Source organism: Vicia villosa, linkage group LG4 (assembly GCF_029867415.1).
Source record: "Vicia villosa cultivar HV-30 ecotype Madison, WI linkage group LG4, Vvil1.0, whole genome shotgun sequence".
In the NCBI taxonomy this organism is placed as follows: domain Eukaryota; kingdom Viridiplantae; phylum Streptophyta; class Magnoliopsida; order Fabales; family Fabaceae; genus Vicia; species Vicia villosa.
The window spans coordinates 116,866,919-116,882,463 of record NC_081183.1 but is presented as its reverse complement, the minus strand read 5'-3'; the positions used below and the strand labels follow the sequence as shown (position 1 = coordinate 116,882,463).

General features: G+C 36.2%; 1 protein-coding gene across 1 annotated transcript; it reads right to left on the bottom strand.

Moving 5' to 3' along the window:
• Nucleotides 1-1,214: 1,214 nt before the first annotated feature.
• LOC131595090 (RNA-binding KH domain-containing protein PEPPER-like) lies at nt 1,215-6,788 on the bottom strand. Its single transcript, XM_058867338.1, has 6 exons — nt 6,306-6,788; nt 5,187-5,439; nt 4,607-4,755; nt 3,676-3,933; nt 2,728-2,919; nt 1,215-1,885 (listed from the first exon to the last, which is right to left on the bottom strand). Exons 1-6 carry the CDS (start codon nt 6,687-6,689, stop codon nt 1,679-1,681), a joined length of 1,443 nt encoding a protein of 480 aa, XP_058723321.1. The 5' UTR covers nt 6,690-6,788; the 3' UTR covers nt 1,215-1,678.
• Nucleotides 6,789-15,545: the final 8,757 nt, after the last annotated feature.

Sequence of the window (15,545 nt, the reverse complement as noted above, 5' to 3'; positions counted from 1 at the left end):
GTACACTGACGCTTTTCCCAGGACCGTCTGATACGTTCTTCAAAGGGGGAACAACGCAATGCCACCATATCGCGTGTACCTCGACTGCACAGCTCACGATGACATCCGTTGGACGCCATTCACCGACTACCGTGATGTTGTCCTATTGGACCGCATCGCGTTATACTCTCGATGGTTGGCATGCAGGGCCAACACCATGGTGAGGTATCTGCTAGAGCGGTGCATGAGGCAGTTTGAACGTGTGCAGATGATACTGAGGTCACCGTTTGAGGCTGCTCCCGACACAGTTACCCGAGTGGAGCTCACTGCTATATTTGAGGACTGGACGCATCATTTGATCTTGGAGGAGTATCGGCGTATGGCAGCTACCCAGGAGTGACACTGTGTAGAGGGGTACGTGACATGGTTCTATCGGGTGTCTTATTCTCTGATGACATCTGACACTCCAGGAGCTCCTAGGCCAGCACACGAAGAGATCTTGGAGAACCAGCAGGCCAAAGATGACCATGCCACGAATCTCCTGTTGATATGCTAGCGGATAGAGATGCTTGGGCGGGACGCATTGGACCGAGGTATCATTGCGCACGGCAGTCCAGAAGTAGTTGCTAATAAATCGTATTTGTTCCAAAAATAAAATAGTTGAGTAACATAGAATCATTTAATTCATGATTAAGTTCAATTCTCGTAAAGAATGTTGTTTACCAAGCTTTTTCAGAGAAAAATTATCATGAAGTTTAATTATGAGACCATGAACCAGTTTAAAATATGATTCAATGATAATAACATAGGCATCGAGATTCAAAGCAGTCACATTGACAACAACGAAAAAGATGCCAGAACACAAAAAATAACTGCTGACTTCATCTCCAAAAAATAAATAAGATATCAAGAAGTTCCAACTTCCATTTGTCATTCCAAATATCATAAAGCATTATCCAAATCAAATAACTATAATTTCCTGTCTTGATATTGAGTTGTGCCAATGCATCAACTACAATCTCATCTATCTCATCTATCGTTGCAGTAGAATATGACCTTAGACTCGCATCCATTCAACGCATCACGCTACAATCTCGGCCACACTATATGCAAACATTCTAACTTACTTTGGCAAGTCTTTACAAATACATTTAGGAAATAGACATTTGGTTCATGCTGACAACACCCAGACATGAAGTTCGCATTGGCAACTCAGTAGATCGATATCAATGTAATAGAACCAATGTATCAATATTTGGCATTGCAAATAACATACTAATCAAACATCACATGTTAGACAACAAAATCATTAAAATGGCTAATAATATTTCATTACACTTTCACTACAATTCTCAACTATTTGCTACCTCAAAATTATCCACCATACATGATATCTGATAACAAAAAATGTACTTCTAGTGAGAGGCTTCACAATACATTCAAGCGTTAACTTTGTTAAAGAAGTGCTAGCAACATTTCAACATTCTCTTTTCAATTTTCTTTCTTTTATTAGATGAAATGTATGCAAGTCTGACCACTATAGGTGGAAGCCATTTCCAAAAATAGTAGGACCTACAAGAATTTTAAACTAACAAAAGAATGAGTGTCGCTAGCCCTCCTTCCCTCTTTCCAAGACCTGCTTAGAAAGTAACAAGTCCAAATTGAGTGCCTTTTAGGCCTTGACTACAGAGAGATCGACTTAAAGCCTGAAAGTACTGTAGTCTCCTAAACCAGATGCTCCATAACTTGAGTATGGCTGTGAGGGCAATGAAGGTGGGATGCGTGATGAATTGCCCAACTGAGAGTAAGAAGACTGAGAATAAGACCTTGGACCCGCATCCATTCTGCTCGCATCCAACCTCCCGTAGCTGTTGGTGATAGGTTCTCTGCGACTGCTTATAACTTCCTGCAGCACAAATAAATTTCCCCATGCAAAAGCCAAAATTAATCAAATGTTTAAACAAAAATTATACCATAATAGGAAGTAGCCAAACCAAGTGTCAACTGTCATGTGTCTGAAAATTTTACATCTTACACTCAAAAGTTAGCCCTCTCCCATCTGCCAATGACAAAAATAAACACCCAAAGGACAGTCCTATTACAGTTATACAAAGAACTAACAGGACTCCCAAAATCATATTTCATTTCTTAGATGATCACATGATGGACGGCATACCTTCTGTTACAACCCTTACAGTGTACCATCACTTGAAATTTGAGTAAACTAACACTGAAGTTGTTCCCCAAAATTATTCCCATCAGAGCAGTCTTCTAAAAAAAACTCTCGCCAAACTAGCTCTTAAGATATCTAAAATTGCACTACATAAATCTTCGAAAAGTTGTCACCAAATTAGTCCCTCAAAATAAAGGATCAATTAGCCAATAATATTTTTTATATGAGGAAATTGATTTGGTTGGCAAATTGTTTTGAAGGACTAAATTTTTTTACTTTGAAGGAACAACTTTAGTTCACTCATTCAAAATTTAAGTGGTGAACGTTTTTATTCAAGAGGATGAGAATAAAATAAAGAAATCAAATAATAGTTAATGCAAATAAAGCATTCTAGCAAGTGAAGCATCGGTAGCCACAAAATGAGACTGGGAAAGAAACATGTGAAGAAAAAAGATTCCCATGCATTAACACTAACTATAACTTCATTTTAAAAAGTGATCACTCTGTTCAAGTTATAATATACATATGCAAAAGAAATAATTACACAGATGAAATGGCCATCAGAAGTCTCCTACCTGAATCAATTGCTGAGCTGTTTGAACCTGGGATGATGTTCCTTTTATTTCCACAACGATTTCATCAGGCACCCTGCTCTCCTGCACAGTCAATATGGCTCCACTAGTGCGGCGAATATAATCTATATTAGTCCCTTGAATGCCAATGATGTCCTCCGCATAGGATAGTGGTATTTGCATTGTTTGTATTACCTAATAAATGAAACATTTAGGGAAGATAACAGTATAATACAATGAATATCAACAAAAGATATTACAAAACAATACTTAATGTGGTATGAGAAAACATATTTGAATGCTTTTAGCTCACTGCATTGACAACATACAGTATATAGGTTATTTAGGGAAGAGAACAGTACAATGAATATCAAGATATAACAAAATAATACTTAACGAGGTATGAGAAAACATGTTTGAATGCTTTTAGCTCACTGCATAAGTTGACAACATACAGTATAGGTTATGTCAATTTGAAAATACATGGATAATAACTTGACGAGCCATATCATCATGTGAATAAGAGTCCCGTGAGAACAGGTAGAAAAATCCACAAATTCATTTCATTTGGAGTCCCACCAAATTCAGACCAGTAAATTATTTAAAATAATGTTTCATAAGAACCTAGAAGACAATTAAAATTGTCAAAAACCATTTGTCCCAAAAAAATCAACTGCTATGTGAAAACTGGTATGTAGTATCACATCTAACACACTCTTCTTTCGCTAGAAAACATTTCAGCCCACCTACTTAGGCTTAAATCAAATTGTATCCCAAAATATTAAGTCTCAACTCACAAATGCTATTATATCTAAACTAATATATAGATTCTTTCAGAATAATTGGTCAAGTTCAGCAAGCAAGAAGTAATAAATGATATAACCCTCATTTTAAAGGAAATTTCATGTAAAGTATTACATAGAAAACCTGCAGGTGATTAAAATAACTTACCGTCGTAACAATAGGAGCCCCAACACGACTAAGAGTCGAAGAACGGACACCAGAAAGAGAAGAATCTTGCCCATAGTGAGGCATAGAGGAGGATGAGAGTAGTGAGTCCAAATGACTTTCCCGATCAGCGAAGACAGAATCCCTTTTTGAAGGAAGCGGAATATCAGAAAACATGCTAGTTTGTGAAATGGTATTCAGTGACGGCTTATCAGACCAGGTCTCAGCTTGACGCTCTTGTTGTGTGATAGACGCATTGTACTAAAACAACATAGAGAAAACATGTATAATAGTGTAAACATAAAGCAAAAATCAAAAGATACCCTAATTTTCATTTTCTCAAGTGATATTCATCTCATTAACAAAACAAAGTAGTGCTCCTACACAAAAATGTAGTATTTGGTAGATAGATTGGGTTAGGACAACATATGATTTATGTTCTATGCCTACCAAAATATATAGTTCAAAGAGAAGCAAATGCATGAACATCATCATCATCGCCACCTATAGGAGGCAAAACTCACATGAGTCAGAGTGTGATATAAATTTCCCCATTTATTGTTTCTTGAAAGTGTTTATTAAGAGAGTTTTTGGCGAATAATGTGCTTCTTGTGATTCATAATGTTGGAATGGAGATGATAGAATTTTATGCATCATTGTTGTTTTATCATGAGAATTATTTTGATTCATTATCTCTCATAACTTTGAAGGTTTAAGTCTTGATTACTTTGAGTAAAAGAAAAAGAACAAGGATTAGAGTCTTGCAGAGTAGCTACTCGATTTCAATGCTTATCCTAAATGGACACTCCCTTGAAAGACCGGTCATCAGAACATCAATGAGAGCCTGTTAACGCTATCCTATGAGCGATAAGGAGACAGCCTAAAATATATTTTTTAGCTAATTCAATATTAGGAAAATTAATAATGATCTTACAGTTTTCTCAAATAGGGGGACAACACTGTGATCAACCAAAAACTTCCTCAGATGGCCAATCACGGCTTCAAGAGCTTTAAGGACGTTCAAGGCTTCTCCCTGCAGGTCTACGATCCTCTCTTCCGCAGTAGCAAAATAATGCACCTCATCTTCATGAAAATAATTTGGCATTGGCATTAAAATAATGTATTTAAGATTAAACTTCTGGCATGCTATTATAGTATCTATTGCCTCACAGCCTAAGATAAATTATGTTTATTGTTATTAGTTGTGCATAATTAATGTCTTTTCGCTATCATTCTTGAGTAGTGTTAATGATATATGTCCCTTAAATTTAGCATGTTAAATTTTTATTAGAGAACTTGTATTGTATCTACTATTTTAGTGCAGCTAGCACTTAAAAATTTATTACACAGCTATAGGGTTTTTGAGGTCATCCACCGACATGTATCCATGATTAATTACTATAATCTGCATGTGATTAATCAATGAAAGAGAATCTACATAAATCAATAATTGCCACTAATAAATACAGGAACGATAATAGATGTAGAATTGGAAAACAGGACAGGAAGCATACCTACTGACAGTACTCTAACAGAGGCACTAGAACTCTCTTGTATGGATCTGATTAGTGACCCTTGCTTTCCAATCAAACTGATAGCCTGTGTTGATGGCACCAATAATCGAATGGAACAAGCTGTAACCCCAGCAGAATTTTTAACTTCACTGTCAATTTCAGATAATCCAGAAACGCGTTTGAATATCCTTATTGCAGCATCCATTGCAGGGGATATAGCTGATTCTAGCTCTTCCTTCCCTGATATAAGTATCTGAAAAAAATGACCATATTAAGCATAAAAGGAAACAGATAGACACGTGTTCAAATGGAGGATTTTGGAAAACACTATAGTGGGATAGCAATAAAAAGTCATATGTCTTCAGTAGAACATAGAAGTAAATACCAAAAAGTCAAAGAAAACAAACAGGTGTATCAGAGATTATACCAAATACAAATAAGAGGAACGATTCAAACAAATAAAGACCAACCTTCAAGTTTCAACAGAACCAACTTGTGATCAAATAATTTAAGCACAAGACAACGAAACATTCTCGATACTCTTTCAATCTAGTTTTAGAGCTCAAAAACTACTCCAAAACCCCTTAAAACCACATGCACTCAACATCATAACTGAAATTTGGAAAGAAAAATATCATTAACTACAACATGAGTTTTCAGATTGTAGATAAGCTGAATCAAGCACATCAAGATTTAGGAACTGCTAATGATTGTTTGACAAAACTTAACTAACCACTCAAATTTCATAAACAATAAACAATATATCAAACTAAATAACACAGAAATAGAAATGATCTGATTTTAAACCCTAAACTCTAAGGGAACAAAACAACTTTCTAAACCTTCAACACATAGCCAGGGGAATCACTATTGCAGCTATGACGAAAATTGAAGCACATTGGAGAAAAAAACACAAAACCTAAACACAGTTTCGGTTGTAAGAAGTAACACAAACATTTGTCCTAAGTAACGCATAAATTAAAGATGAAACTAAATTAGTAACCATTTTTCAAATTAAAAACACATTGAATAAAATTGGAAAAGTAAAAAAAAAAAAGAAAACCCTAGAGACAAATTGAATGAATTTCAAACCAAATTCCAAACAAAATTGAGACTTACAACTCGATCAGGAGTACCGTGATCAGCATCAAGAACACGAACACGAGCTTTAGTTTCTTCACAGAGCTTCTTGATGAGTTCCCCCTTACGTCCAATGATGCTACCAACCTTACCAACGGGAACTATGAGACGGAACACGCAGTCCCCCGGCCAACCTGACCATCTCTTCTCCGGCGGAGTGACGGTGGGTTCTGTTCCGGTTTCGGCTACCGTCTCCGTCTCTTGAGCCGATTCGTTGACGATTGAGGATGAGTTAATAACGGCAGTTGCGTCGGTGTCAGTGGTGAGGGGTTGTGCGGCGGAGGGATTGTCCGGTGGGAGTGGGTTTGAGGCGGTGATGGTGGCGGTGGCGGTGCCGTTTTGTGGTGGTTCGATGGTGGCCATAAGGTGAGAGGTCTTTACGCGGATAGGGATGAAAAGAAAGTAACTGAAGTGAGTATGTAGCGGCTTCAGCAGTACTATCGCTGTTTTTGGAAACTTGGTGTACGTGTTCGTTCACAGCGTGATGACATACTAGATCTCTTACTACTTTTGCACCGGTCAACAATTTTTTATTTTTTATTTTTTATTTTTAATTTTCTTATAAAGGACAACATTTTATCATATCAAATGATATAAAATAGAGAAATGTTAGCAACACTTTCTTTTAACACTCACTTTTTATTGGTTGAAATATGTATGGATCCCACCATTTTATGTGGGATCTATTTTTAAAATGAGGGACTCACATATATTTTAACCAATAAAAAAGTGAATGTTGGAGAGAGTGTTGAAAAGAGAGTGTTGCTAGCACTCCTCTATAAAATAAAATAGTAATAATAGTAGAAACACTATTAATCAACCTCTTGGATTCTTATGCACCATGCGCATTGTCAAAAATGTCTCCCCTGCTTTTGTAGATGTATTTTTAGAAGTATTTTTTTGTCAAAGTTCATTTATTCCGTAAATGCATCTACGAAATATTTTTAGTTATGCATATATGGAACAAATTGATGTTATATTCGCGTCAGACTGCTTCTCCTCTCTTATTCTCATATTTTTCATCTTCTACTCTCTTAATCTCTCTCAACCTCAAAAAACAAACTTCCACCAAACTTCATTATTTTCTCTCGAGTTCGGCGGTGAACGTCAACATCAACGCCAAACTTTTTCTGCATCAAATATGAGTCAAATTTAGATAGGATAGAAATATAGCACCAAAAATCCTGGAATTTACTAATTGATTCCGCAAAGCAAACTTTAAAAAGAAACTAGCGGTTGTTTACCAAAATTCTGGGTAAACAAATTGGCACGCCCAGTGGGACCCGTGGTACATCTTTGATAGCATGATGGCCATCGGTACATCTTTGAATCCAGGCAGTCGACCGACAGGGGTAGGATATGTACCCCAGGCGTCGCCTTCGTTAAATACGACATCTATGTTGTCTATTAGGCAACAAATAGATGAGAACAATCATGACAAGATGAATGCTCTAACACAACAAATTGGGACTATCTTCACTCCCATGATTAATAATGCCAATCAAAGTTATGAGGTGTTGGCTGGTCAAATGGCTAGAATAGACTATTTCTTTGGTACGCCACCAGTTCCACTTTGAACAACCCCACAGGCATCGAATGTAAGGGTGGTCGAAACACTAGGAAATGGGGCTAGACTAGAAAACCATTGACAAATTCCAGATCGGGACGAAGAGGAACGTATCGACCAGAATGTTCCAAGAGTAGTGTAGCGTCACCAAGACGCAGACCAAGTCTTGAGAAATATCCAGCAAAACCCATATATTGGCCATAATAATATCTCGAACAATATTTAAGGGACGTGGCCCAACTGGCAGATAGGGTTCGCCAAGTCAAGCGTTTAAAAGCTAAGAAGGCTAGGGCGACCAAGTATCACAAAAAAGAAAAGTTTGCATACATTGCGGATGATGACATCGACTCAGATGTCGAAAGTAGTTATGACGAAAACGAGGTTAATGTGGCAGAATTGAAGCCAGGGCCTCCTTATGCATTAAAATTGCTTAAACCTTCGAATGGGAAAAACTCCATTGAGAATGATAAAAATGAAAAGTCTGTCAATATGACATATACATTCGACATAACAAAATGTGATGAAATATTTGATCTGCTAGTGACTAATGGGAATATAGTGCCTCTAGGACTTAAAAATCCTCCTTTAGAGCACAAAAAGAAAAGAGGATTTTGTAAATTTCATAATTTTTTGGGTTATAAAACGTCTCAATGTGTACTTTTCAGGGATTTGGTGCAAAAGACGCTGAAAGAAGGCAGGCTGCAATTTGGAGAGAAACCAAAGTCCTCTATGCAGGTTGATGCTGATCCATTTTGGTCGGAGAAGCTAATTATGCTGAGCCTTTTGATGTGATGATGGTCGAAGCTACTGAAGGTTTTGACGGAGAAGAAAATGTTGCTGTCGATGGTAAAGTGTTGAGTCTTGTTTATCCTAATCCTGGTGAAGGTTTGTTGAAATTCTAGGAGAGATGCCACAGAAACAATTCTCAAGTGAGTTTGTGTCCAAGGTGTGATGTTATATATGTCGTGGACGCTGCTAAGATAATAAGGTTTGATCCTCGTTGAAGTCAGGACCGTCAGTTCATGTTTGAGGGAGAAAGAAATGTTCGTCGAAACGAGGACTACAGGAACAAGTTTGGAAAGCCTAAGACCTTTCGTCCTCCTTCTGATGTGCCTCAGGAGAGATGGGTGAAGCCCATCAACTTTTGAGGTGGGAAACGTGCAGAATGGAAAATACAGGACTCTGGAGCCAGTGGTGAGAACTCCAAGAGTGGTAGTAGATCGAAAGGATATGATTACGTGTCTTTAAATTACAAAGGAAAAAAATTCTATGACAAGGACACAATGGAGACGTTATTAGAGGAATCGGAAGGCTAAGAAAGAAGGCTCAACTTCAGTTCAGAGGAAGTTCGACAGGTACCAACCAAAGCCCTATTACAAGAAGTTGACTGAAGAACAGACAAGGATAACAAATGAGCGGTTGTCGACGGGTGTTGTTTTGGAAAAGTTGAAGGGTGTTGCTGACGGAACTCCAACGAATGTTAATAATGCTGAGAAAGAACCTGAGTATACCCCTAGATCAGACGAAGAGTTATTAGATGAAAAATTCGATGCTGAGTCGGATGAGTTGCTGATTGATTATGGTGTTGTCTCTGTGCTACCTGCAGAATATGATAGAATCTCATAGGTGTCAGAAAATGGTGACGATTTCGTCCAAGATGAAGCTACCGACGAAAAACCAGTATGCTATTATGTGATGGGAAATGGTGTAGTCGAAGAATGGAAAGCTGTGTTTGAAAAACCAAACCCTGGGATGATGTATCACCTAAAACCAATGTTTATAAGAGCTAAAGTTTATGGTTTCCCATTAAACAAAGTGTTTGTCGATGGTCGGGCTGCTGTGAATTTGATGCCCCATTCTTTGCTTCAGAAACTAGGGAAGTCCGACAAAGATTTGAGACCCCATAATATGGTACTTTCTTACTATGAAGGAAAGACTAGTTGCATTCTTGGGGTAATTCGAGTGGATTTGGCTGTTGGTTCGACCACCAGGCCAACAATTTTTATGGTAATTGCTTCTCAGGCGAACTTCAAACTTTTGTTAGGTCGGGAATGGATATATGGAGTATGTGTTGTCCTATCCACTTTACATCAGAGGGTTGCTATCTGGTGATAGGATGGAATTGTAGAGAATGTTGAAGCTGACCAGAGCTATTATAGAGTTGACATCAATAGGGTCAGTCAGAAGCACTTCGACCAACGTCTAGCTAATGTGGCACCTTGTTATAAGGTAGAAGAAGTGTTTTCTTCAGATGAAAGTGTGTCTAAGTATTTGAACTTAGACCCAAATTACGGTTTCATATGGAACAAAGAAGACCCAAATGAGCCATTGAATGCAGAAAATCCACCTTCTGGGTGGACAAGAGTCGACAGCAATGACTGCTGAGTCAATACATTTGGTTCAGATTTTGGCTTATCTGGTCGAAAACAGATTAAAAACGACTTTAGAGGCCGAATTGGAAAAAGAAATGGTTTTGGAAGCCATGGTCGAGAGTGATAAAAATGGTTGTCGAAGCCAGGTTGAAGATAAACAGGTCGAACGGTTTGATGGTATTTATGACGATGAACCTTTGGGGTTTGAAAAAAATCCTGATGAACTGGTTAAGAGAATGCAAGCTCAAGACCCTCTTGAGGAAATTGACCTGGGGGATAGAGATGTCAAGAGATCTACGTACATAAGTGCGAAGATTGGGTCTGAAATGAAGGTAAAGCTAGTCGAACTTCTGAAAGAGTATAAACATTGGTTTGCATGGGATTACAACGAGATGCCTGGTTTAAATCGAAGTGTAGTTGAGCACCAATTGCCAATGAAGCCTGGGAAAAAACCAATTAAGTAACAACCTCGAAAGTTCGCCCCAGAAATTATGAAAAAAATCAAATTGGAGATTGAGAGTGTAACACCCCATTTCTACCCAACGAATATTAATAAAATCATAGTACAACGTATAATGAGATGCTACACTTTTCAACTTTTAAAAACAATCAACATATAATTCAATCGCATGTAATACAGATACATAACACTTTAAAACTTGGATGAACATATAGCAACAACTTTTATTAATACTACGCAGCGGATTCACAAATTTCAGCTTAATTATATAACATCTTTTGTTCAACTAAAAATAACTTCATAACAACAAGAAATTCATGTAATCTACTTAAGATTCAGCAACTAAAATAAATTCAACAATAAAACAACATGCGTTCGTTCCCCCAAGTGTTACGTATTAGAGAGACCAACATCAGACTCGAACTACTGAAGGTAAACAACCTTCACTTTGGATTACATTGAATTATAGATTGCTCTATAATTCTACTGATCGAAGCCTTCTAGCCTTAGCTTCCAAATCTTGCCTCTTTTAATCAGAATCAAAAGTTGGAAAATTTCCCCAAATATGCAGCTATAGTGCGATGATGATATCTCACAACTCAGACCTTATTTTGAAGATTCCAATAGTCGAAAGTTAGATATATGTGTTGCGAACCTACCCTCGAAATTTGGCTACGATCCAACGGTTAACGAATAAGGGATCTTAGATTTAGTGATACTGCTGCAAGTAAAACGCGAATGAGTTTCTCTCTTCTCTGCAACTTCCCATGACCAATTCCCCAAGACTTTTTCCCTTCTAATTAACCTAATCTTTATCTTAACTTAATTTCATTAAACAAATTTGGCCTAACATTCACACCCCATATTTTACTACCACCATCACTTAATTAACTTCATATAAAATTTTTAGGGTTAACTATACAAAACCCCCTGTAATATAGGCGAAATTCGCTTTTCCCCTTGTAATTTTTTTTCAAACACCCCCTTGAAATATAAAAATACTATGTCTTTTTCCCCCTAAATGTAAAGTTTACCCCCTGTAATATTTTTTTGTTTGATTTTCCCCCCAGATTTGGTGTTTAAATTGCACGCTTAGGGGGGTAATTCAAACAAAAAAATATTACAGGGGGGAATTAAAAAATATATATTACGAGGGGGTAAAGCGAATTTCGCCTATATTACAAGGGTGAAAAGTGATATTAACCCAAAAGTCTAGTATTTCTTCAATACTATTTCTACAACTTAATCAATTAATTAATCGACTAATTAATCATAACAACTCATGTCAACAGTTCTCAACACTCCATAAATTCAACAATTAAATTTGAAATAATTCAAAAATATTTAATTAAATAGTTAATTAAATACCGGGTGTTACAACTCTCCCAAACTTAGAATATTTCCGTCCTCGAAAATTAACTCGATACTACTACTTTTACCGCGAATTTTGCATCCAATTCTCTAATTACCCAAGTCGCGTTTGGTAACAGGTCGATCACTACTTCCTCGACGTAACAACGACTCATCATGATCTAAATCCAATACCTTCGCAACATAATTGTTTCTAACTTATCAATCACTTCAATAATATCATGACATATCAACTTTTAAAGTAGCAACAACCATAACACAGTCATACTTGAATGTACAACATCATACTATCATCTTAACAACATTGTCAACACCAAAATACACACGCAATTTCATTCCCATATGTCAATTACCAACGAAATACTTACAACTCTATTTACATCGTCGTATCACTCGTGTAGTGACATCAACATAGCCAACATAATCAACTTCTTCATATTATGGAGTATTATTCCTCAATTACGGTACCCAACAACAACATCACGACAACGGGAACAAAATTACTATCACGTCAATCTAGTAGTATAACTCAACTAATAACCTCACAACTCACCATCAACCAGCAACTACAATAATATCCTTAGAAAATCAGAAAATATCTATTAGTAAACATAGTGTTCTGGCACAACATTCCTATATCAACAATCCACCAAATCAAATGTGTAGATCAAGACATATCTTTCCCATAGGCTCCTGAGATTCATAATCCTTCACTTTTAAAAAATCGTACGCACAAAGTAATTGCGCCACATCACACTTCACATGCGCAACTCTGATCATCCATTTTAAACCACCGTCCTCATTCAACTTTCCTTCAACTATTTGTTTTACAAGTTTCAATCTAGTTTCAGACTTTCTTTAACATTTACCACAAAACCGTTGTTCACTTGATATTCTCAATCTTTCACTCTGCGATGTCAGCTCGCACATAAACCCGTTACTCTGAATTGTCTGGTACGTCTCGACTCTTTCTTAGCTACTTCTCCATTAATTCACACCACCTGGTGAGCGACTAATCTCACAATATAACATCAATCACTTTACGCACTATTAAGATAGCAAGACAAGTTTATACCATCCAACATGATTTCGTCTACTATCAACAAGAGATTAAGGGTGATCAGGTCCTCAATTTGTTAATAAATAGACAACGACCATGATAGAGTATAAACCATCGTTACCAGCTATAATAGAGTTCCCTTAGAACTTATACTCAAGTCACCTACAACACCATCATCCAATAATTTCACATCCTATTTAATGCTGACCATCTCCTTCATCAACCTATTCTCCAACAGCATATTTTTATCTCCCTAAAGATTTAAATAGAACATCAATCTGACATTCAAAACACAAGATACAAATTTCTAACGTTATCCAAAAATGCAAACATCGACGTCATGCAACGAAACACCTTACGATAACACTAAAGCTTCTCAAATGGTACACTTGATCTTAAAATTACTTTTCAAAAAATATTTTAATTACTCCTTCAATTCACTTAACTCGACGCTGACGTCCTGTGTGTAACACCCCAATTATACCCGCGGAATTTAAATTAAATCAGAGTATAAAAATTCACAAACGAAACATTTGAGGTATCACATATTCATTCTCAAAAACAATTCACCTCTTCGCATAAAGCGGATACATAGCATTCACAAAATACGAAAGAACCGACAACATCAAATAATAGTCTTTAACACGAATCAACTTCCATAGAAGTGCAACGGAAACTCAACAATTAGTTCAAAGATTCATAACATCTTAATTCAACAATCAACATAATTAAAATGACAATCTCAAAAGACAATTCAAGTATCCATCAAGACATAACAATCTAAAGACAAGTAAATCAATGTGTTCGTCCCCCCGAGTGCTACATATCAAAGCGACAACGACTGAAGACAAACTTGGCTAACCTCCTCTCAATGCGAACCACCTACACATTACCAATATAAAGGCAACAACGAAACAAAGATGGATTTGAAAATCAAGGTTTATGTTTGATTGAACAATTTTGTACATGTTGTTGTTAGGGATGAAGTTAGAGATTATGTAAGGATGAAATTTTAATGTGTTAGAAAAGTATGCACACTGGTTTAAAAAATGTGAGTATTGGTACGTGAAAATTGGTGAAAGAGGATTGTTAGTATTTTTTGGGTAATGAGAAAAAAATTGTATAAGGGTTAGTTTGTGAGAAAATTGGGAAAAAGCTTACAGTATAGAAAAAGTTGATTGTATGTAATAATTTGGCATAAGTCAATGACCTCAAAAGTTAATAAATAAAAATAGTTTTTAAAAAAATATATACCATCAGACAATATTCATCATATGGTCAAAACAATTTTTAAAATAAAAGGGGCCTCATATGTTAATCATCGGCAAAAAATTATTATGAAAAAGTTTGAGAAAAAAAGTTTTAAAAAACGGGGAGGCCTCATATGTTAATCATCGGCCAAATAAGGTTTAAAAAAAACTTGTAAAAAACTTTTTTTAAAAAAGTGTGAATGGAATTGTGAGAATTGGTTAGAAAACTGTTGGTTAATTGTTAGTGAAAAAGAGAGAGTGTGGAGTGCTTTATTTATAGAGTGAGAATTAGGTTAAAACCACTCCTAAAAAGGAAATGATCCAACCCAAAGGCCCATGGACCTTTTTTGATGACCAAGATTAAGAACCTGGACATATTTGTGTCTAGGTACATCCAGGTGAAAAAAAAGATTAAAAAAAAGTTTAAAAAAGATAGAAATGCACCAAGCGGGAATTAAACCCGTGACGTTTTGTTTGCAAGCCTTACTTCCTAACCAACTGAGCTATGTTATTTATTTGAAATGAAAAGCCAATTGAAAGTGTATGAAGCATCGACCAACATTTTCTATTTATTAAAATATAAGCAATTTAATAATAAACTACTATATTTTAAAATAGACTTTAAATAGAATATTTATAAAATTCAGGATGTCAATGTAAATGAACCCAAAATTTTATAAAAATCCAATTTTGAAAATAATTTCGAAAATTTTTGTCATTAAAAAGTGTGGGGAAATTTTGGGGGTACAACAATTGTTAATGCTTGGAATAGAAGTATCTGGACTAGAAGATGTTTTTAGAGTTTCAACATCTTTTGTTAGTTTTAAAACTTTTTTTTTGAATCCAGAATTTTCTATCTCAAGTTTCTTAGTTTCAGATGCAAAAGCCTTTTTGAGACTTTTGTATTTGATACTAAGTTTACTTTTCATTTCAAGAAGTTCTGAGAGACTAGAAACAAGTTCTTCTCTAGTTAGATCAGAAAATACCTCCTCAGAATCTGAGTCAGAGGCAGATTCTTCTTCACCATCTATAGTTGCCATGAATGCTATATTTGCTTTCTCATCTTCAGAGTCAGACTCTTGATCAGAGGAATCTGAGTCATCCCTAGTAGCCATCATACCTTTCTTCTTCTCAAATAT

Bases quoted from the DNA above. Each gene is read 5' to 3' on its own strand.
- LOC131595090 (XM_058867338.1), bottom strand. From the start codon at position 6,689: ATGGCCACCATCGAACCACCACAAAACGGCACCGCCACCGCCACCATC. The intron at 4,756-5,186 runs GTATGCTTCCTG...ATTTTCATGAAG, and splicing joins TGTTAGAGTACTGTCAGTAG to ATGAGGTGCATTATTTTGCT. The intron at 3,934-4,606 runs GTAAGATCATTA...ATGTTGTTTTAG, and splicing joins TCCCCCTATTTGAGAAAACT to TACAATGCGTCTATCACACA.